The sequence below is a fragment of the Pseudopipra pipra genome, chromosome 20, assembly GCF_036250125.1.
Source record: "Pseudopipra pipra isolate bDixPip1 chromosome 20, bDixPip1.hap1, whole genome shotgun sequence".
Lineage (NCBI taxonomy): Eukaryota > Metazoa > Chordata > Aves > Passeriformes > Pipridae > Pseudopipra > Pseudopipra pipra.
Window position 1 is genome coordinate 5784266 of NC_087568.1, and position 23298 is coordinate 5807563.

General features: G+C 53.4%; 3 protein-coding genes across 4 annotated transcripts; 1 reads left to right on the forward strand and 2 right to left on the reverse strand.

The window, feature by feature from the left end:
- The first annotated feature begins 405 nt into the window (after positions 1–405).
- Positions 406–5759, forward strand: SPOUT1 (SPOUT domain containing methyltransferase 1). Its single transcript, XM_064676991.1, has 12 exons — positions 406–492; positions 569–611; positions 691–822; positions 1289–1448; positions 2282–2371; positions 2711–2760; positions 2938–3068; positions 3472–3544; positions 3874–3972; positions 4554–4656; positions 5106–5253; positions 5410–5759. The coding sequence occupies exons 1-12, from the start codon at positions 445–447 to the stop codon at positions 5500–5502; spliced, it is 1170 nt and encodes a 389-aa protein (XP_064533061.1). The 5' UTR covers positions 406–444; the 3' UTR covers positions 5503–5759.
- A 692-nt stretch (positions 5760–6451) lies between these two features.
- ENDOG (endonuclease G) lies at positions 6452–8918 on the reverse strand. Its single transcript, XM_064676998.1, has 3 exons — positions 8044–8918; positions 7515–7624; positions 6452–6884 (listed from the first exon to the last, which is right to left on the reverse strand). Exons 1-3 carry the CDS (start codon positions 8551–8553, stop codon positions 6599–6601), a joined length of 906 nt encoding a protein of 301 aa, XP_064533068.1. The 5' UTR covers positions 8554–8918; the 3' UTR covers positions 6452–6598.
- Positions 8919–10782: 1864 nt separating this feature from the next.
- TBC1D13 (TBC1 domain family member 13) lies at positions 10783–19990 on the reverse strand. Of its 2 annotated transcripts, XM_064676989.1 has the most exons (12): positions 19887–19988; positions 19642–19715; positions 19423–19463; positions 18962–19023; positions 18596–18695; positions 17295–17377; positions 16985–17144; positions 16015–16222; positions 15242–15405; positions 13613–13773; positions 13331–13388; positions 10783–12618 (listed from the first exon to the last, which is right to left on the reverse strand). In XM_064676989.1, the coding sequence occupies exons 1-12, from the start codon at positions 19907–19909 to the stop codon at positions 12553–12555; spliced, it is 1200 nt and encodes a 399-aa protein (XP_064533059.1). In that variant the 5' UTR covers positions 19910–19988; the 3' UTR covers positions 10783–12552. The 2 variants fall into 2 exon arrangements, with proteins under 2 accessions (XP_064533059.1, XP_064533060.1); XM_064676990.1 differs by lacking the exons at positions 10783–12618; positions 13331–13388; positions 13613–13773 and adding an exon at positions 13843–13970 and having other exon boundaries at positions 19887–19990.
- Between the last annotated feature and the right edge of the window lie 3308 nt (positions 19991–23298).

Below are 23298 nucleotides of genomic sequence, written 5' to 3' on the forward strand. Positions count from 1 at the left end.
CTATAGCCAGCATTTAATCTTCATTATTGTTTTGGGGATGAAGCACAACTCTCCAGAAAAATCACATCTCAAGAGACCCACAGATGACATGCATTCAAAAAGAAAAAAATGAGAAGAAGCCTCAAGGAACAGCTACAATCCCAAGGAACATTTGCTCCCAACCACTCAGAACGTTTCTATTCGTGAACTAGACCTCCTCGGATGTAAAAGGTCATTCACACCATTGAACAAACACGAAGCTAAAAATCTGACCAACCATCCATATTCCCGCGTCGCCTCAGGTCACCCATCCGCCCGCAGAACGCGGCGGTCCCGGCTTAGCTTCGCACCCGCGCCGGGCGCTTAAGCAAGGCCCACGTGACACCGGGGCTCCGCCCCCCGGGCGGTGCCAGGGCCGTCCGACCAATCACAGCGCGGGGGGGCGTAACCGAGAGCGCGGGAAAGATGGCGGACACCGAGGGGAGCGTGGGGAAGCGGCCCCGGGGAGCGCAGGTGGGGCAGGGGGGACCCTGGGAACGGGGGGACCCCGGGGACGGCCCTGAGGGGTAACGCGCTCCGTTCCCCGCAGGTCGAGGACAGGAAGGTGGACTGGCGGCGCTGGAAGGAGGAGAGTAAGGAAGGCCGGGCACACGTGGGGGCTGCGGGAGGGTGAAACCGGTGTTTAACGCCAGGCGCCGTTCCCCGCCCCAGGGAAAGCGGAGAAGAAGAAATGGAAGGAGATGAAGCTGCTGAAGAAGCTGGAGAAACAGCGGGTGCGGGAGCTGGCAGAACAGGAGGCCAAAAAGAAGGAGGAGCAGAAGGAGGAGCAGAAGGAAGACAGAGGTGATGCCGCTGCGACCCGGTGTGGAGACGTGGGTGGAAAAAGCTGAGAGAATTGGGCTCTTAAAAGCCAGTCAGTGTTACAGATTGATAGAGAGGGTGACACTTCATAGGTCCAGTATGGATCAGTCCACATGCCCAAACAGGCACGAACAGCGAGCACTGCATGAGAGACCATTCTTAAGAGAAAATCTGGGATTAAATATAAGAAACAGAGGGCATTTTTCCCCCACCACGGCTGCAGCTGAAGCAGTAACTGTGATGCGGTACATCAGCTGTCAGGCCGTGGCTCTCTCGTGGCTCTGCTCCCCCAGCCGTGGTTCCCTCTCACGGCTCTCTCTGTCCCCAGCCGTGGTTCCCTCTCACGGCTCTCTCTGTCCCGGCTCTCTCTGTCCCCAGCCGTGGTTCTCTCTCACGGCTCTCTCTGTCCCCAGCCGTGGTTCTCTCTCACGGCTCTCTCTGTCCCCAGGCCGTCACCACACGCTGAGTGTGGCCCTGCCGGGCTCCATCCTGAACAACGCGCAGTCGCTGGAGCTCCGCACGTACCTGGCGGGACAGATCGGCCGGGCCTGCGCCATCTTCTGCGTGGACGAGATCGTGGTGTTTGATGAGCAGGGAGAGGATGTGAAGTAAGGGAGAGACTGAAAGAGAGCACGTTTAGATGAGATTTTAGGAAGACATTCTTCCTTGTGAGGGTGGGGAGGCCCTGGCACAGGTTGCCCAGAGAAGCTGTGGCTGCCCCATCCCTGGAAGTGTCCAAGGCCAGGTTGGATGGGGCTTGGAGCAACCTGGGCTAGTGGAAGGTGTCCCTGCCCATGGCAGGGGGTGGAAAAAGATGAACTTTAAGGTCCCTTCCAACCCAAACCATTCTGAGATTCTATGAAGGAGGAACCATCCTGTTCTGCACAAAGTGTTTCCTCTCAGCTTTCAGTTCCTTCAGTCTTTTACTAAGCTGAGGCCAGGAAGGAACTGTGTGTACCTCATGCAAGTGTTTGGACCTCCCTCAAATGCCAGGATTACAGGGACCCCTCTACCACTGGGAAAAGATTTTGACTGAACAGCCCTGGCAACCAGGATTGTTTTATCCCAGCACAGGGATGACAAACCAGCGTGAGGTGAAGTTCTCCTGTAGTCTTAAACCTTGCTGTGAGGGACAGGACATGCCTATATCTCTTTAGAAGAATAATTTGTGCCCTTCAGCTTTTCACTTGGACCTGCCCTTGTGCTAACTGGTCAAACCCTGCAATTCTGGAGCATCCAGCTCAGTGCCAGGTTGTGTCAACACACAAAGATCAAAAAACAAAACTGAAAAAGATACCTGGCTTATGGAGAGAGTTCCAAAGATGAGCAGGGTGGAGAGAAGGGGTGTGCTGCTATTTTCAGATTAAGAAGCAAAGCTTGGTCTTCCAGAGACCTGACCAACCTCAGACTGAGTCCTCAAGCTGCTTTCTTTTTCTTTCAGGAGCGTGGAGGGAGACTTCAAAGGAATTGGGAGGAAAGGCAACGCTTGTGTGCAGCTGGCTCGGGTCCTGCAGTACTTGGAGTGCCCTCAGTAAGTCCACCGTGGTCAGACTGTGCATGAGATCCAACTGCCATGGGTACCTCACACCAGAGGCTGTGAGAGCAGGAGGCAAATTCTGTTTGTATCACATCATTATGCAGGAAACACAGGATCTGATCGTTTCACTTATCTGGTTCAGGAGTTTAACTGAAAGAGGAGCAGTGAATGCAGGATACAACCTGCACAATACCTTTAGAGGTAGATCAGGGATTTGAAGAAGCTAAGCCTGCTTTTCTCTGTACTCAGCACCTTTGACTCAGGACAGGGTTGGAATTGAGGTTTGGATTCCATAAAAACAACTTTTCACATTTCAGCCTTCTCTGGTAACAGGTACTTGAGGAAAACCTTTTTTCCAAAACACGAGGATCTGCAGTTTGCAGGTAATGGTCCAGCTGTCTCTGTCCCTCCTGAGCTCATTTTGTGTGGGACACACAGATCTCAGTAACTGTTCCCACTTCACCGAGCCAGTGAGGTGCTCTGGGACACTGGGAGGGAGGAGGCAGGAGGGCACTTACACTGTCCTCCTCTCAGCAACTCTTCCCTTTGTGCTGTTCCAGGGCTCCTCAATCCCCTGGACAGCCCCCACCACATGCGGGTGGATGAGGACTCGGAATACCGGGAGGGCGTCGTGCTGGACCGGCCATCAAAGCCAGGCAGAGGTTCTTTTGTTAACTGTGGGATGAGGAAGGTATGTCTGTTACCCACAGATCCCCAAAACAATCCCCTTTGTCTCTCTGGCAGATCTGAAGCAGGCAGGGTGGGCACTGCTGGGTTTCTGAAGGCCACAGCAGGCTGACAGGGGGTTTAAGGCTGTTGCTGTCTTGTCCCTTTTGGCTCTCCAGTGTTTGTGGCTTCCCAAGCCCCTGGAAGGCCCTGCTTATTCCAGCACATTGTTGCTTCACTGCTGCAGCTGAACCTTTGAGCAGCAAAATAAGTCTCAGAGTGATGCCCAAGGCCCTGAGCCACATGCAGAGCTCCTCATTCCAGCTCCAGGCTGGAACAGACTCCCACTTCCTGAGAGGGTTCCCTTCCTTCCCCACCTTCCCCAGTACTTCCAGAATACCTGACAATGATGGTGACTGTCACTGCAGGAGGTGCAGATAGACAAGCAGCTGAACCCTGGTCTGAGAGTCACCGTGCGCCTGGAGGAGCCCCAGAATCCAGGTAATCCATGGCTCCAGTGGCATCTGTGAACTGCAGACCTGCAGGAGCTGGTCCTTCCATAGCACAGGTTTGAAGGTATCCAACAGTTCTACACCTTCCCTTCACACACAGTTTAGTAACACACTTACTTTGCCTCTTTGACCAACAGTGAACACCCCAAACACACCTGCACGCTTTCCAGAACTCGCAGAATTCCCAGAATCCCTTTTCACATTCTGGAAAAAGGGAGGGTCGTGTTGCACACCAACTCAGTGCCCCACCCCAGGAGAAATCACTGGTCAAATCTCACCAGCTTGCAGGGGTTGATCATCTCCTTGCTTCCCTTCCAGAAACCAAAGCGCACAAAGGCACCGTGGTGTCCTCACACCACCCCCGGACGGTCTCGGGCTTGTACTGGGGGTACAGTGTCCGCCTTGCCTCCTGCCTCAGTGAGTATTGGCAGGGATTCCCTGCTCTCTGTCAGGGCTCTGCCTGAGCTTGCCCACCAATTTCAGGCCTACTGGCTAAATGTATTAATATCTCTTCCACAGAAATCTCTCTTGTCTTAAAGGCAGGTTACACATGCAGTTAGCAGCCATCTGGCAGCCAAATTTAGGGGCCAGTCACCCACCAGAACTCTGCCCTGTATCTCCACTCACCATTGCTCCAAATGGCTGCACAGCAGCAGGAGATGAGTTTCCATGATAACGACATCCCACTCATTCCCACCAGAGCCAGCAGTGACATTTGAGCTCAAGAGCCCTGAAAAATCCTCTTCCTGAGTTCTGGTTGACTGGACCTCTTAGGAAAACTATTAGTCAAGGAATGGTTCCTAGCATCAATGTTATGAGCTTTGAGGAGAAGGTGCTGCTGTTGAGAAGGGTGTGGGAGGTTCCTAGAGCAAGGGAATTATGTGGGAAAGAGGAATCATTCTTCTGTCTCCTGATGCACCAGTGGCACTAGTTCACCTTGTCCAGAAAGGCACATGGGCGAGGGCACTGCAGCAATAACCCCAGACTGTGCTTCCCAGGTGCTGTCTTTTCCGAGTGCCCGTTCAAGGAAGGCTACGATCTCTCCATTGGGACCTCGGAGCGGGGCAGCCCCGTGGACCAGGTCACTCTCCCCTCCTTCAGGTTTGTGTCCCACCTGCTTGGCCCCTCTGAGAGCCCCCAGCGAGGCTGGTGCAGGCAGCAGAGCTGCACTGCAGCCTTGGTGTCCTCCCAGGCTGGAATGCTCCTAGATCCAAGTGCAACACTTACCCACAGGCTCCCTCCAATGCTCTGCTGCTCCCTTTTACACCAAGGCACATTTGTCTGCGTCCCAGAAGCTGGGGAAGTACCCCAGGTCAAGGCCAATTCCTTTCCTGTTTCTCTCGAGTTGGTAGCAGGGACTGTCACATTGGCCAAGTGCTGCAGGGCTTTTGGTGGGGAGGCAGCTGCACTGGGCACCATCAGCAAGGGACACAGCTCCCTGCTTCAGCAGCACACAGGAGCTTGAAAGCAGACCCAGACACCTGAATAAAAGAAAGGAGCCTGCTTCTTGCAGATTCTGCCCTCTCACCCTGTCCCTGTGCTCTTCCCAGGCATGCCCTTGTCGTGTTTGGAGGCCTTGAAGGCTTGGAAGCCGGGGTTGATGTGGATCCAAACCTGGAGGTCACCGACCCAAGCACACTCTTTGACTTCTACCTGAACACCTGCCCCAGCCAGGGCAGCAGGACCATCCGCACAGAGGTGGGGGGCTGATGGTGCAGGGTGTGCCCAGGGCAGGGCTGGGGTTCTGCCTGTGGCAGTGACACGTGTGGCCCACGTGTGGCTCCCCAGTGACCCTCAGGGAGCAGCTGCTTTGCCTGGTGCTCTCAGAGCAGCTCTGACTCCGTTCTGTTCCAGGAAGCGCTGTTGATCTCCCTGTCTGCACTCAGACCCCACATCCAAGAGGCTGTGAAGACACCAGGGACAGCTGAAGGGAAGGGAAACCACTGACCTTGGCAGGCACTGAGGACTCAGGGAGGCAGCTCTTCAAACAAGGGGTGCTGGGCAAGTCACTCCAAGAGCCTGGCGGGGCTGAGGCACAGCGTGACCAAAGCTGGCAGTGCTGCCCAGCCAAGAATGCAGCTGCTGCTGGGAGCAAGTCTGTGCCCTCCTGCCTGCATGGCCCAGCAGCTGGGACGAGCCTGGCAGCAGGCTGGGTCTCAGCAATTCCGACATCTGGGGTGGGAATAAAGCAGTATGGAACCTCAGCTGCCTCGAATCCAGGTGTGACTTCATGTAGAGGATGGGCACTCTCTGTGCAGAGGTCCTGCACACTCAGTGACTCTGGAGCCACGTGGCTTTCAGACTGAAAGGAAGTCAAAGCTTAATCCTTATGCCAAGAAGCTGCTCTTGCCTCAGCATGACTTCCCCAGCCCCCCCTTCAACTCCAAGGCTTCATCCTTCCCAACACCAGGAAGAGCTGGAGCTTCAGTTGGGCCTCAGCACTAAAACACATCAGCTCGTTACAGTTTGGCTCCATCTGTGATGCCTTAAGCTCTGCCTACAGTGAGCTCAGACAGGAAAGCAGCTGGATAAGTTGGCTCTGTCCTCCCCTCCTCCTGCTGAGATATTCAGAGCTTTGGTGAGAGCAGATAAGAAACAACCAATACCATGGGTGGTCAAAGCTTTACTGCTAAAACCATCTTCTGAAAGAAAACAATCACACAATCCTTTGGCCACAGGAAGGCAGGAACTTCTCCTCTCCTCCCACTGCACCCATCTTGCTTCCTCTCCTTCCCTGATAAACAGCAAAAATTAGTAACTTCCCTCTGTGTCCTAAGGAGCCCTAACTCCAGGGGAGCGGTGGATTAGGGACAAATTCTAGTCTAAAGAGCTGCTACAGTGTCAAGTGCCCAGGAGTCTTTGGAGGACCTCCCTGGAGATCTGCTGCGTGTTGTGTTTCACTGTCACACAAAAGAGGGGAAGGGGTAGAAAGAAGCATTAGTTTGATTCTTCCCACATTTAAAATTGCACAAGGAACTATGATTCTGTGGGTCACTGCTGTCAGTCCCTTCCCAGGGGATACCTGGATTTGCTTAGTCAGGGTTCAACTTTTGCTCCCAGCTGTGATGGCTTTCAAGTTACTTGTTCTCCTCAGGATGTTTGGGACAAAGAGCAGCCCCGAGGCTCTCTCGATGCTCTCGATGGGGACCAGGAACCGTTCCAGGGGGATTTTCTCATCCACGGGGCTGTTGGGCATCACGTACGAGCGCAGCTCGATCTCCCCACTCTCCTTTTCCAAGATGAGCACCTTGAAGAAGTGGGTGGGGACGGCCACGTTGTTCTTCCCAATCACCTGGTACTTGACATACACCTTCCCATCAGCCTCCGCCCTGCACCGACAGCAACATCCCAGGTTATCTCCCAGTCTGGTGCCACCTCCACCCCCTCAGCCCTCCAACACCCCCCTAAGTGAGCCCCCACCCCCCGGCAGCAGAGGCTACGTGACAGAGGGAGGCCGAGCTGTGCATTGGGTCTGCTCCCCCCAAACCCCTCCCTGCTGGCTCTCTGTAACAGCCCTTCCAAGCTATTTCCTGCTGCTGAAGAGATCTCAACATGAGACAGCTGCTCTTTAGCGCTATGTGAAGATCTTTGCAAATAAAGTCGTGCCCTTAAGTGGAGTGGTAGTCCATGAAATAAAACCTGGAAGCTTTATTCTGCAGTGATGGAGTCTGCAGTCAAATCTGTTAATCTAATCATCTAGTAATTACTAAATTGTTAAGGACTGCAAGCAAAAGCAACTTGGTCATACTGTAGCTCAAAAAACCCACCCTTACTCATGAAATAATCAACTGGATGGGAAATGCACAAACTATATCCTAATCCTAAGAAAGTACCTTTCCACAGAACCTCTGTGCACAGCTGGTCTCACCTACTGAGCGGGCAAGAGCACCTCATCCTGTTTTCCTTTCCCAGCACAATGCACCCTTCGAGTGCCATCCCAGCTCAGCCCTTGTATTTACCTGGGCAGGAAGAGGGGTCCTGTGCAGACATAGACGTTCCTGTTGTGCCTTGCCAAGCTCCTGCAGTACTTCTCAAGGTTATTCCAGGCATTCTGGTTTAAGTGAGGATTCTAGAAACACAACCAGCAGTGAGTTGCAGGGGTATTTTGTCACTGTTCAGAGTAACACACCTGCCTTTTCTGTTAACGCATCTCACAGTGCCCCATACACTTTCCAGAAGAGATAAATCTCCACTACCATCTTTGCTTTGGAAGCTGTGCACAGTGAGGTCCTGATTTGCACACCCAGGACAGGACCCATCGCTCAGCCCACAACTTTTGCCAAGTGTCTGTCCACGTGTTTAACTGCACTGAAAGGGGTCTCTCATGGCTCGAGAGGCACAAGCAGGTGCCTTTGCAGTTGTTAAACCAACTCAGCAGGAAACACCTCCGGGTGACTTTGCCCCCTCTCTGCCCGGAGGGACAAACACAGCGCCACTCCCAGGTGGTTTCTCGCGTCTGCCCTTGGCCGGGGCAGCTCCGGACCGTACCTGCGGGGCGATGTTGCTCAGGTAGAACGTGTCCCGCATGGCCTTCTGGCTCCACTTGTGGTTGGCGGCCGCCGCCAGGTGCCCGCGGTCGAAGCCGCTGCCGCGGTAGTCGGCGTTGGTGGCGCGGTGATACTCGTGCACCGAGTCGTCCTCCTGGAAGTCGCAGGCGGCGCGGTCCGAGGCGCCGCTCAGCGTGTCCCGGTTGAGCTGCTCGATGACCCAGAGCGCGCTGCGGCTCCGCGGGTCGTAGCACAGCACGTAGGACTCGCGGCTCCGCAGCTGCGCCAGCCCGGGCAGCCCGTACTTGCTGAGCTCGGTGCGCCCCGAGCCCGGCGGGGCCGGCAGGTCGGCCGCGGCCGCGGCCACGGCGGGCAGCACGGGCAGCCGGGCCAGCAGCCCTTCGGCCGCCTCGCCCCGCGGGTCCGGGGAATCCCGGCGGTGCCGGGGGGCCAGGGCCGCCCCCAGCCCCGCGCCCACCGCGAAGGGCAGCGCCCAGCGCGCCCGCAGCATGGCCGTACCGGTGGGGACCGCCCCCCGGCGCTTAAAACGGGCCGCGACCGCGCCGGGGGCGGCCGCGATGAGGCGGCGGCATCGCCGCTTTAAGGCAGCGCGCGCACGGCGCGGGTGCGGGGACAGCGCGGACCCCGCGATGGGAGCGGGAAAGGATTTACCGGGAATGACGGGACGGGAGAGGGAGCGGGACACAGAACAGAAGCACTCAGCGGTCAGCGAGGCGCGGGACCCGCGCTCACACCGCGGCCGAGAGCGCCCGCGGGTGCTCCCGGGAGAAAGGCACCGCTCCCGCGTTTGGGAAGGGAAAGCAAAACCACGTCGGGAAGGAGGAGATGGCTGGGACCCAAGACTCGGACGGCCCGGCCCAGCCGCTCACACTATGGACACGACAGCCTAAACTCCGGTCACAGCACCGGGAGAGGTTTGCACGAAGTCACCCCGTTTGGTTAGGGAAGCGTTATAAAAATAGTGTTTAAAAAGAAGCATAGAGGAAGGAGTTTTAGAGTGATAAAGTGTTCACTACACACTGTTCTGGCAATTCTTTCCAAGCAAGGTGAAAAAAAAAAAAGTGCTATCTGTTCCTTTCTTTGGGGAAAGGGCGTTTTAGAGGAGTGCCCCAAACAGCTAAAACAAAGATTGACATTCCTTAAGGGAAAACAGCCTCTGCTTCCCCAAACACCCCTTAAGCAACTTCTGGCCTTCATTCTACTCGCTGCCAAAGTGTGAATAATTCCAGTCTAGGTCACACAAATCAGTCCTTTGAATGACCAACAACAACAACTTGATCTCTAGTACCCTCTTGCTTCTACCTGATTGACCAAGCCACAGAGTTTCCTGAATTCCAGGTAGAGCAGACCTGTCCCTCCCAGGGAAGGCTCATCCTACCCCACACCCAGCACAGTGTCCTGTCGACACCTCCCACCTCAAAGAAGTCCTCCTTCAGCCAACCCTGCTGCTTCTGCAGCAGGTCAGGATTGAAAGAAAGCAGAGGTGGAAACATCTCAAGGCTGGAGTAGTTGTTACTTGGTCACACAAGAAAGGAACCACTATTTAAGTATCATCTCATTTCAACAACAACAAAAATAAATCACCAAAAGCTTTTGAGGAATGAAGCCAAGGGATTCATGAGGAGATTCAAAAGCTGGTGATAAGACTTTTTTCTCTCCCCTCAGTTTTGTTCTTAAAGAAAGGAGAAAGTGTTGGAGTAAAGAATTAAGGTCCCCAGTCACTGAAAAGTCAACTCCTTTCAACAGCAGGACAGAAGTCCTACCACACAAGAGGGAAAAAAGGAGGGATATAAAGCAGCTTTTTATGTGGGAACCAGCCTGTCTGGGTTTAAAGATGTTCCAAGCTCCCCCCAAAGAACTCAATCAATTTAGCAGCCATAGTCTGGACAAGGCTACAAAATTTATCCTAGAGAACCTTTCCAGCAGCCAAAGCTCTCATCACATCCCTTTAAACCACTGCAGACTCCTTTCTAAGGCAGCTACTGTCACCCCCCAAGGTAAGGTGCCACAACATGAGCCCTGGGACACCAAGGAAGGGAGAAGACAGCAAGACACCCGCACCCAACAGCCACCTGCACGTCCCCTCTGCCTTCCCTGAGTGTGTGCAATGCTCCAGCCCAGCTCCTGCCCAGCCAGGTCACCCCCAGGGCACAAAGCTACTCTGAAAACGTGCAAAGTTCACCACCAAGTAATGCTTTCATCCTGATTTGCCTGCTGCTTCCTCAAGGTTACTTTAAGGAGACTTCCAGCTGTTCAGAGCAGGAACCTCCATGGATGGTCCCACTACCAGTGAGAAAATCCAGCATAAGGGAATCCCTGCACTTGCCAGGGGGACTCAAAGTGGACAGCCCAGGCCAGATATTCAGGGAGGTGAGAGCAGAGCTTGTACATGGAATGGGAGAGCTGCAGCAGCATTTAGAGCAGTTCTGAGGCAGAAGTGTTTGGAGAAGGTCCAATTCTGCCACAGAGTGTGACCCCCTCTGGTTCTACATTTGGAGAGAACCTCCCAGGTGGTTGGTTGGCCACACAAGGTCTGGCCAACAGCCTCCCTAGTGCAGGTACCCCAAGAGCTGAGTCCATGGGACCACCTGGAACAGCTCAGAAAGAAGAACATCCATCCAGTGACTAGAGCAGACATTACAGAGCTGTCGTGGTCTACCTGTCCCATTTTCCTTGGAAGAAAACTGTACCCTCTAGAAAAGATTGCAGCAGAGAGGGATAGTGTTGCCACAGGTATTAATTACAGATTGCTTTAAACCTTCAGTTGCTCTTGCAACACAGCAGCAACACCTGGCTGCACCTGTGGTACTCGAGCATCTTCTGAAGAGGCAGAGATTGCTTGGGATTGCCAACAAGAACACAGGTACATGCACCAACCTGTCCTGCAGTCTCCCCACACACCTTTGTGAGATTTACAGCAGCCTGTGAAGAACTGGCCTTCAGTGAAGGGAATGACACCAGTAAGAAAAGCTGAAGGCTGCCCACATCCCTCCTGCTAGGTTGACTCTAGGCCAGCAGTAGCTTAAGTAGGTCTAACAAAGACTGACCTTTAACAAATTAATACCCATAAATACCAAAGACTGCAGTGTGAAAGAGCCACACAGAGGTGAGCCAGCACAGCACAGAAAGAAAGGGAAAAGCACGCTGGATTAGTGTTCAATAAAGAGCTTCTGCACCACCCAAGCACCTGGGTGCTGGCACTGTCTCCCTCTGAGGTTCAGGGTTTCTGCTCAGCTCGACAGTGGGGCAGGTCAGCAGTTCCCTCTGTAGTTTGTCTCAGTCCATGTTCACCTGAGCCTGCTTGACTGTATCTGAAGTACAGCAGGTTTCTCTCAGGAGGAACAAGTGTCCAACTCAGGGCTGACTCCAATAGGACCAGCACACAGCAGTGGATCAGCCCCAGCAGTCACTAATTACAGGTTCTTGTGTAGCTGCTGGATTGTGCCAGAAAAGGACTCTTATTTAGGTCAGAACTGTTACCACATCTCTTCCTGGCAAGAAGTACTTTGAGACAATACCAAGGTTAGTGTGACCAGAGCTCAATGCAGGGTAGTATTATGTGAGCCACTGAGGCAGAAAACCCCAGTGCTGTGCCTGCAATGACACATTTGTCTTTCTGTCTTCATTGCATGTGATCAGGTGTCTGTTTCTTGTGTTTCAGGATCCTGATTGTAGCTGGATATGCTCCAGTTCAGAGCCAGGAAAGCAGCCTGAGGCCCCCCTGCAGCAACAATCCTGCTCTAAGGCTGTGCGTAGTAAGGCTTGACTTGGAACTACACTCAGGGATTAAAACCACCAGTCTTGATTTCAAGGAGACCTCGTTGATAAGGCGGTTCTGGATTCAGGCAGTTTGAGTGCACAAAGCCACCAGCTGTCACCATGTCCTCCCATCTCACCTTCCCAAGTCCTTTTCCCAGGCAAAGGGGTCCAATCACCAGAAACTGATTCCATCTTCCTCTTCACACACCTCAGGGATGGCCAAGTGCAGACACGAGGGAGGAGAATCCAGAAGTTACTTGAATGGCAGACTGTGTGACTTCACTGGAATACATTCTGTTCACAGGAGGAAGATCCTTCCATGTTCACCCACCAAAATTCATTGGACTCAGTCTGTCCTTTCCCCATCAGAAGTTACTCTGAGTGTTACTTCCATGATACAGGAGTCCATCCCTTAAGGGATATGCAGACAGAAGGTTTCTTTCTCTCCAAACTTAAAGTCATTAAAAAAAAATACAAAGAACTGCTTTTGGCAGCAAAGAGGCATTGAGACTTGGAAAAATCTGGAGTGCAGGACCCAAGTAGATGGGGAAGTAATCAGTCTGTGACCTAATAAATAGAGTAGAAGGAAGTCTTCAAGGTGGCCATTAGCCCAAACAAAACCTGAAGTCCTGCAGGGACCACGAAGAGCTTTAGTGCACCACACTCCATGGAGGCATCTCCTGGGATCCACTGCCACAGCTTCTCTGACACCTTTTGTTGGGCCCATGGACTATTTGGAATCCTGAAGTTCCTTTGCCTTCTTCAAAATCAGATGAACATCAGAGATAGGATAATCCTATGGCAAAGAAACAAAGGGATTTCAGTGACCAGCCAGCACTCCTGGTACAGACTGTTTGACTGAAGCAGAGCAAACCTTGACAACAACATTCTTGGCCTATAATAACACACTGCCACGTTCGGTTACTCCCTTAACAGCTACAGTTTCCTGTTTTGTAACTGATCAAACCTCAGTACCCTTCAAGGAGGTTTGTTGTCGTTTTACTTTGTCCTCCAAAGGCAGTAAGCTGGGCTGCCCCAGGGCTCTCTTCATGCCAGACAGCCTTATCAAAGCCAGTATCTTGCACAGCCTAAAGCAGGAACTGGCAGAACCTGAGATATCCAACTGTGCAGTGCAGGCGTTTCCAGCCTCAGGCTCTCACAGATCTTAGAACAAAACCCTCTGGCCAACAAAATGTGTTACATAGGGTTTCACATCTTTGCTCAAAATTATTCTTTTTTTTTTGCAAACCAAACAAACATTAGAAACCTGCAGTCTATTTCAAATTCTCTGTAGGCTAGAACGGGTGCAAAACCAAAAGATTCTCCCTCTCATTACCGAGTGTGCTGCAAGACCCCTGCAGATTTTCCTGCATGCAGACATCAGAAATATGGTACTTCTCTTGAGCCAGGCATACCCTCCTGCCTTCTCACATACCATCCTCCTCTCTCACAGTACTATTTTGAGACTTTTCAAACTGCTCCCTATGCCCACTATATTTAATCCTTACCTGTAGCAGCCTCATGTTCAGAGTGAAGTCTCCTTCCAGCAACTGGTCCCGGATGAGTCTGAAAGATGAAAATTATTCCAGCTACTTTTGACTCTTTACAGAGGAACTTTAAAAGCACAGACTGCGCTGTGCCCTTACAGAGGTTTTGAAAACACTTCCACTACCCGTGTGAACAGTGACTGTAACCTATTCACCAGATGCTTTAACACACACCTACAGAAGACTCAGTGGATTTAGGGAAAGGAGGGAAAGAGGAGAACATGGGGCTCCCTGTGTACTTACGTCAACATGGCACAACAGACGAGCAGGAGGAAGTCGAAGCGCTTGTCGTCGGCAAAGAGGGAGTCCCAGATCCGGATCACGTCTGGCAGCAGGAACTCTTGGGACAAGAGCAGCGTCAGCCAGCGGAAGGCAAAGAACTGGGGTTTGATGTTCTGCTCTTGCTGTCAGACAGGCACCAGGCAAAGAGTGAATACGTGCTCCTGGCCAGCTCCCTACAGGCAAGAGATGCACCCCATGTCTCCATCCCCGTCTCCTCCCTGCTCTAAGCTCCCAGCTCCTCCTGAAGCATCAGCAAATCCTCTGCCTCCTCTGGAGACTCTCCAGACTGAGAGATTTTCAGTGCAGCCACGCTCCACACCTACAGCAAAGCCAGAAAATCCTCCTCTGTCCATGGAGTAAAGGAAGCTTTTCTCCCTAATAGCACTATTTGTGTGAGTTCCGTTGAACCTGCCAAGGAACTGTAAAGTTCCCATTTGAACAGCATTTTATCTGCAAAGCTGCAGCCCTCCCCCGCTAGCAGAGCCACTGTTTGTCAGGATTTCCTCTCCTTCCCAGAAGCCCTGTATTTATCAAAAGGTTTACTATTCAAAAAGAGAAACAAAGATGGATTGCAGTTCACACTGATGGTGAGTAAAACATGCTGTAAGCACTTCCAGCCTGAAACTTTCCTGTTTTCTGATGTTAAATCCAAGGGACCATAAGTTTAAACTTAAGTTCAAACAAGTTCAGGATCCTGCTGACGTTCTCAAGGACCAGCTGCTGCATGGCCAAGACCATTTCCTGCCAGCCAAACATTAAGTAGTTTATTTTCTCCCTACTACATCAGCCACCAGCCAACACTGTGGGTTGTGTCCCTGTCCTGACAACCCATCTTTTGGACTATAAAAGAAATATATCCTAATTTTTACAGATGGAAAAAGATCTCAGAGTGATTTGGTGAAGGTTGAAGCAACAAGAACAGCTTTCCCTTCCAAATCCCCCGTGGACTTTCACACCAAGTGGACTATAAGACTGATGATGTTTGTAACAAAAGCTGCCTTCTACATGTTCTACGAAACTCCCGCAAACCCAAGGCACTCAGAGACCTTTGAATGAAGGAGAACAGTAGAACTGGCTGGGTGGGATTGTCCAGCTCACTGGATTTCACTTTTCCTTTAGAATGATCCCCATGCATTTTAAGTCAGTGCTGTCAGGGCAGCCAGTGGCAACAGAAACGTGTCCATGGAGAGGAGGAATGTTTTTTGTTCTGCAGCCTCAAATTCGGAACAACTCTACAGCAAACCCATGTTTTGCCTGATAACCACAAGAGAGTAAAGGCTCCAGCTCAACACAGGTGACCATGGATCATGGCCAAGTCCCCTGGGATTCCCAGCTGGAAGCTGTGCAACAACCATTGTTTGCTTCCAGAGCCAGGCAGGGGAGGAAGCTTTGCTGTGTCAGCTCACCCTGGGCTCGCTCCAAGGAGAGGCTGTTTCAGTTCATAGATAAGTCTCTATGACCCACAGGCAAAGCCTTCATATCCCCTCTCTGTTCTCTTCAAGCACAGTTTAACAAAACTGGCTGACATTCACTGTTAAGCTCCACTCCTCCCATCCCACCCCAGACCCAGAGAAACACCTGGCTCCTCACCAGTTTCAGATATAGCTCCACATCTTTCTCCTTTAGGGTGGAGTACACCTTCTCCATCTTGTAGGTGATACCACACTGAGAATCATCCAGGCTCTTGATGAAGTTGTCCCGAATTTCAGCCATCAGATTGGTAAAGCAAAAAAAGGTGTCTGCTTCGGCATGTTCTGGGGAAAGAAAGTAAAGTCACGGGGGAAGAGAGGAAGCACCACTGACAGAGGAACACAGATTCAGAATTGTTCCTGCTCCATAATCTCATTGCTGTATTGGATTCAAGGAGTGGATCCCACCAGATCTTGGCTTGCTTGGTCTGGCACAAGGCTCAACAACCATTTTTTGCTTCTTTCTTTTCTAACTAGAAATGTCTACAGAGCCACTGCAGATACAGACCCTGTGTGCAACACAAGGTCTCCGTGACACAAGGTCACAATCCAGTTATCTGTGCCCAAGAACATCATCTGCTCTCCCTGCCACCAGCACACACCCTCAGAGCTTCCACAAAGTAGAAGCAACAGGCAAAGTCCTCCCATTCCATTCTTTTCTTACCATGTATATATAAGTATGAGCAAACAAGAGCTTCTAAAGGGATTTAGTGCAACTTAGATCCAAGGACAACAAACAAACCTCCCCCCATCAAATATCCTCACCTCCCATGTCCTCACCACTCCCAGCCCCTTCAGCTCCTACCAGTTTGCTTTGATCCCCAAAACTCCTCGTGCCATGCAGAGAACTCCCTGTACAACAGCTGCTACTGGGAGTTCAGAAGGGTCCCTCACCTTTCCACTCGCTGTTCGGGTCTGTAGCAAAGGTGTAGTAGAGAGGCCCCACGATCTCGTTCATGCCCTGAACGTAGGCTATCCCGGGATTCAGCTTGGCATAGATGAACAGGATCCTCTCCACCACCTCCCAGTGAGCTTCGCAGCCGTTGGGCAGCACTTCGTACTCGCTCAGAGAGCTGGGGGTGGTTTTAAGAGGGGAGCTCACCTGGAAAAGAAGGCAAAACCCACAGCTGGATCAGGATAACCAACTGGCACAGATCATTTAGTACACGTGCCAAGCTTGGCATTAAACACACACAGGCCCCAAAAGAATTTGGGCAGTTTGTACCAAAAGAAAGGGGAAGCACACAGGCAGTGGAATCCTAGCGCTGCTGTCCCTGAGGAATGAATCAGCCTGTGCAGCAACACACAGTTTCCCTGAATCATTGCACCACGTGATCCCACACAGCAAGGAACCAGTATAGTTCTACTTTGTCAGTAGTGTGAGGGAAGGTATTGATCTGTTGTGGTAGAAACCACCTTCCACAACAGCACTTGTGCTGTGATGCTCAGGAAAGAGGGAAGGGACAACAGATATTTCAGCAGATACCCAGCTCTTCTCCTAATTGTAGCTTTCTGAGCTCCAGTGCTTGATGACTATGTAAACTCATAATAAATTCATGGTAAATGAACTCTTCAGTGTTTTTTTTCTATATAGGAGGGCACATGTCAACTTGTGACTTCAACTTCTGGTAGAAGTCATGAAAAAAAACAATCCTTAAAATTAAACCCAGCCCTAATTCCCTGCTGTCTGTCACGCACATCGACTGGTCCTACAACGTGTTCAGTATCTCCTCAGTATCTGCTGGGGTGTTTCCTTAATTTCACTGCACAAGCAGAAAGATAAAATAGCAGAAGGAACACCCTTCCCCTTCCCAGTTCCGAGGCCTTGCCCCGTGCCCCAGCACAGCCCCAGCCCCGGGCTCACGTTGGTGACCCCGCTGCGGTTCCGCGCCACCGTCTGCGACTTGAGCGTGGTCTGTTCCACCCGCCGGCGCAGCGTCTCGAACTCGTTCTGGGGGTCCAGGATCAGGAGGCAGGGATAGTCCGTGGGGCGCTGGAAAAACGCCATGTCAGGGTACAGCCTCCTGGGATGGACACAGAAGGAAATCAGGCACGAGGAGGAAGGACGTGCCCCACGTCGAATGGGAGGCCTGGTTTAATATTAAACTCGGTTTTCAAAGTACGGTGTGTTGTTACCAGAACCTCTCAGGTTCAGAAACTTGTGCCTCACACACCTGACATCTTTGTCTATCTGCAGAAGCACCTCGTTATCCTTGAAGTAAGTGTTCCATCGACTGTCTGGATTGGGATTGAGGGGCTAAAGGGAGAAACAACAGAAACAGAACAAGCATGTTTCACATGTATCAAAATCCTTTCTTGCTGTTCCTCTGCCACAAAGCACCAGCCCAGTCCTAGTGCATCAGGGTCATGTTTTTTCTCATATTTTCAACCCTTTTTCATTTGTCGCAATGATTTTGTTCTCAGGTATCCTGTCTCATGTCAATGAGATTCCTGATTGCAGCTCCAACTCTGTACAATGGAGATGGTTTTTGGACTTGGGGTAAGAATTATCCACCCACCCAGTACTTTGGTGTTCTCTTTATGAGCTACAAGTATCCCCTTCTATCTCAGCTCTGAGAATGCTGATTAAGCACCACCCCTGTGCCCAGGAAAAAGGAAATACATATTCCATGAACAACCTGTCCTGTACTGACTAGTTTCCTAATATGATAAACTTAACTCCCTCCTCCACACCTTCCCCCCTCCACACCAAGATCCACACAAAGTTAACAACTAACCAAGAAAACAAAAAGCAACATTCCAAGGGATTCAAAGATCACTCTGACCTGTCTGTGTGGTTTTACAGACACACCAGTTTTACATCACCAAAGCTCCAGGGATCAGAAGGGCAGATCACTGAGAGGAGTGAACGTTCAGGGTGGTCATGGAGGCAGCTGTATCATTTTACATTCTCTTCTGATCAGTTACTCCATTCCCTCCTCCCACACAAACACTCTTAACAGCACTTTCAGAGAAGCAAAAAGCCAAGGGATGCAGGAAATAGTCCATTAAAAAAAAAAGCCAGCAACATTACTAGACTAAGTGTGTCTTCTGCCTTTCAGGACACAGTCCAGCTTGACTTTCCTGCCTCTTTTCAATCCGCTGCTCGGATTAACCTGTTCTGAGTCCACTCAAGGACCTGACTTCCCAGGAGAGCCTCTCTTTGCTACAGGTGCCTCTCAGGAGCCTCTCTCTTTCCCTGGGAGACCCAGAGCCTGGGCAGGGAGCCTGAAATTAGGGGAGCAGGGACATGCACAGCTGGAAACAGCCCTTTTCAGAGCTACTGGTGCTTTGCCAATAATTCACTCTGAAGGCTCCAAAGATACAAGTGCTGGTAACCTGGGAACTTTCAATTCTGCTGGCAAGGGCACAACAGTGGGAACAGAGCCAAGAGCAGCCCAGGGGTCCAGACTCCAGAAAAATAGTTTAGAGCTGTGAGGAATTTTCTGCAGCACAAAGGCTTAACAACACTCACATGATCTTCTAAGGTCACATCTTCCCTTGAAACACCCAGGTTGGCTTTGGCAATCCCAGGCTGGATAATCATCTCCTTCAGGAACTGGGAATAGAGATCCCTTAAGGAAGAGAAGAGGAATTTGTAATGAGGTAGATAAGGTGAAGGTGAGCTCACAGACAGAGTCTGAACAGATCTCTCTGTCTCATCCTGCTCCTTCTCCTCAGCTGAGTTCAGCTGAAAGGGTCAATCCACCAGGCAGCTAAGAGAACAGCACATTCCACACAGGAACAATTCGTTTTATGAAGGTACTTAATTATTTAAGGACTATTCTTCTTCTCTGCAGTCATCATTAGGAATAAAGGGACAAAGTACCAATGTCCTCACCTCTGTTTCTTCAGCAAAGCACTCCATAAGGCCTTCTCTAAAGGGAGGTAGTTCAGGAGTATCTGCACAGGGGACAGATGCACATGAATCAGTGTTAAATGACCTGCTACATCTGTAGGATGAGCCAACCAAACATGGGGTGAGAACTGGCTCTCTGAAAATACTGGGAGCTTTCTCCAGAAAGCCAAGCACTTTACCAGAAGTATTTCAGGGACTGGTTTCCAACACAGACCTATTTGCAGGACTGATCAATAGCCAACCCAACCAAAATGCTCTCCCAGCTTAAAAACGAGGCTCTGCTCACATGCAAAGTGCTGATCTCCCCGAATTCTTGCTGACTTCGAGTGGCTTTTAAAGCTCCGAATTGACTGATTGTTTGTTTACGATTTTAAGCACCCATAAAAACCAGTACGTGCGCTTCACCAACACCAAGAAACAAAAGCACCCGGGGCAAAACCCACCTTCCAGCAGAGGCAGCGCAGCCCACCATCGAAGGGGATTCCTGCGGAACACCAGACAGAGAAACAGCCACGTTAGCCCGTCCCGGCAGCGCTTTTGCTCCCGGGGCTTCCCCAGGGTGCAGCCGGGGTTGTCCAGGTGGGTCCCACGGGGAGACTGCACCACCTCAGGGCCGCCGCCGAGCCCGAGCCCCCTGCCCAGCCCTCCCTGGGGGCACTCACCGCTGAAGCAGAGCTCGCGGAGCTTGGCCAGGGCCACCGTGGGTTCGCCGAGCACCTCCTGGAAGTCCGCGATCCTGAGGGGAGCGGAACCGCGCGCGTCACTAAGGGCTGGGATGGGCACGGTCAGAGCCCCCAGAGCCCCCGAGCCCCCAGAGCCGCCCCGGCAGGGAGAGGAGGGGAGGGAGCCCAGCCCCGGCATGGACACGGACACGGACACGGACACGGACACGGACACGGACACCGACCTGCTCTGGTGCAGCCGCGACATGGCGGCCCCGGCGCCCCCTCCCCGCGCGCCGTGAAAAGGCTCCGGCTGGAAACGGGGCCCGGGGGTGTAACGGGACCGGCCCCACCCGTGACCCCGCCCTCCATCCCTCGCACCAGGGGCTGACAGAGAGCGAAGCCCCGCCTATAACGCGCTAAGCTCCGCCCCCACCCGCCTCAGGGCGCCTTTCCTGCGCGCCGACCCCGCCCCTCAATGTGGGCGTGGCCCTAAGCCCCACCCCTGCCCGCCCTCCCCGAGCTCTTGGCCACGCTCCACCCCCTCAGCACCAAGCCACGCCCCCTCTTCGCCTTTGGGCCCCTCCCTGCGCGCTAAACCCCGCCCCTCTCTAAGTCCCGTCCACGCGCCGGCACCTCAAGGCCAGCTAAGCCCCGCCTCTCTCAGTGGGTGTGGCTCTAAGCCCCGCCCCCGCCCCCTCAGGGCGCTCCCGGGGCCCCGCGGGCTCGGTCCCGGCTCGGTGCCGGCTGCCCCGGCCTGGCCCTGCCCCGTCCCGGCTCCCCGCGCCCCACGGGGCTGGGAGACACCCTGTGGGTTCCCCACAGGCACCAAGGGCCAGCAGGGCCTGCCGGTTCCCCCCAGCACTGAGGGAACCCCGGGGCGGTTACGCTCCAGCCCGGTGCCAATGTCAGCCGTGAGCGCGGCCCGCGGCAATGGCGCCCCTCAGTGAGAGGGGCGCGGTGGGACCCTCAGCGAGGGACCCGCGGGGCTGCGCGGGCCCTGCCCTGGGGAGGCCTCGCCCTGCCCCGCGCAGTGACGTCAGCACCTTTGATCGCGTGACGTCACGGGACGCGTGACGTCACCACCGCGTGCCCGTCCCCGGCGGGTCCCCCCGCAGCCCGGGCGTTCCGGCCGGGCCGGTGTTTCCGGGGAAGGCGGCGGCGGCGCTTCCGGCGCGGCGGGAGGAAGTGACGGCGGGTTTGTTGACAGCGGAGGCCGCGGCGGGGGGAGCGGGGCCGAGCAGGACGCGGAGCCCGCCCCGGGCACCGGGACCAGCCCCCCCATGGCGCCAGGTGAGTGCCGTCGGGCCCCTTCGCAGCCCGGCCAGAGGGCACCGGGCCCGCCCGCCTGGACGGGGGGAGGATCCGCCGTCCCCGGCAGCGCCGTGCGGAGCCCCCCGGCGCTGCCCCATCCCCTCCCCAGGACTGCCGGGCTCCGCCAGGCAGCGCCCCGCGCCGCGGCGGCACCGCCGGCGCAGCCCCCGGGGTGACCTCTGGGTCTTGTCCCCTGTCGGAGGGCTCGGGCTCGGGGCCAGCCCTGCCCGCGGCTACTGCGAGCGCTCGCAGGGCTGTCAGAGCCTATCGCGGGCTGGCGGAGCCCCTGCGCCCAGGGAGCCGTGAGCGGGGGCACCCGGGTGTCCTCTTGGGAAGGTGACTTATAGGATGGAAATTCGTGGTGTAATTCAGGGAACCGAAGGAGCATCTTTGCTGCGGGCAGGTACAAAGATCAACACATTCCCCGAGCTGTCTCGTTTACGGTGTCAGTCGTGGCAGGCTGACAAGTTTGGGAATTCCAGGCTGTGCTGGGTTACAGAACAGTTCGATCTCCTCCTGCTTCCCTTCCCCCGGTGTGAGCAGGGATGGGGTTTCCCCACACGGGTTGCCAGGGCCCATCCATTAACACAATCCCAGTGATTTGCAGCTGCAGGACGCCAGCGAAGGTGACAGTGCACTTTCCCCTCGGAGCGTAACCTGTGCCAAACTCTGCATTTACGTGACATTCGTTATTCTGGAGTCGCTGCAATCACTCATGTCAGTGCACAGTGTTTGCCCTCTCCTTGGACAGGTCCCTGATGCTGGAAAAGTCAGCTTTGCCAATTATTTTTGTAGCAGCGGCAGCATAAACGTTCTGTGGTTGGCACGGAGCCAGAGTGAGTCAGGCTTGGCTCTGGGCACTGCCTGGAGAGAGGCTGGGAGAGAGGATTGGTCTGGAGTCCAGGGGAGAGGATATTGGCACCAGCAGCCCCAAGAGTGCCAGGGGCTCATGTGCCAGTGCAGCCTGGAATGCTGTCACCATTCAGGTGCAGCCTGAAAATAGACAATACTTGCAAAGAGACTGGTGGGTCCTGGTGATGGGGTGAGTGGAGCTGCCTGTGCTGTGGCTGGTTTTGGGCCTGTGGATGGTGGGAGGGGGCTGTGGCTGTACCCATGGAAATGGCTTTTGTGTTCCTGCTCCTGCAGCTCTGAGGGACTCGATTCCGTCATGCACTGAGATGGAGGTAAATTTGTTAGAGAAATAAATATTGGCACTGTAGTTCTGGTCAGTTTGCAGTTGGTGCTCTTGAATTTTCAGCATCTTTCATGTGTCTTTTTTTGACTCTTCCAAAGCACACGTGCACCAGGCAGCTCGTTGCCCATCCTTGGAAGGCACTGGTGGCTGTCACTGGGCAGCTTGGTCCTGTAGAGAGCTGCTTGAGGATAACAATCAGACAAATGTTAGTCATTTATCAGCATCTCCAGTTTGTTTCTTGGTGTCACACACCAAGGTTGTAACTGGAGACAATATTGATCAGGGCAGCTACTGACACTTAATTCCCCCTCCCCCTGCCGACATGTCACGTCTTGGGTCTAAGAGAGGAGGGAGAGCCCAGCTTGTGTCTTGTCCTGGACAAAAGGTCACAGCAGCTGCTCAGATATCCGTAATAAATCATGAAGATGAAAGCTTTTCTTTGGTCTTATTTCACTGGGACAGCTTAACCACTCTTCTTTCTGTTGAACTTCTGTCTGGGATTGTGTTGGTGGATCACGGGGAGCTCAGAAGTTAAAGGGCAGCTGATTTCTCCAGGGCTGGGATCAACTGGCTGCATTGTGCTGGTCTCAGCAGAGAGGGAACAGAGGCTGGGCAGAGCCACAGGAAGGCAGTCCTAGCCCTCTGGTGCTCTGAGCTGCTTGGACAAGTCCCAAGCACTGGCCGTTTCCAGCTGCACGTGACAATGGATTGTCAATGGGAATTTGTTTTCGAGTTCTCTGGCCATTGGTAGTAAACAGTGGAAGAACACTGGCTGCAGGGACCTCCTGTCTGATGGCACAGGGGAACTGGTAGGGACAGCAGAACGTGCTTCCCAACTGGTTCAGATCTTCCTGTTGATCTTGCCTTTCTGGAAAGATTCTCTCAGGCTTGAGGCAAAATCTGCGAGAGGGACTCGTTCTGGAGGTGAGGCTGATTCATCTCCAAAGCAGGAACAGGGCAGCTGCCTCCCACCTGCATTCCCCTGGCCAGGACCTCCCAGCCAGAGAGAAGATACTCTGCACTCAGTGGCCCATTTCAGCCTTGACTTCTCTCCTGACTTGGCTACAAAGGAGAGAGCCATGGATTATGGAGCTCCTTCTGTTTAAAAACTGCAGACCCTCCATTTTCATGGTTGGGACCATATGGAC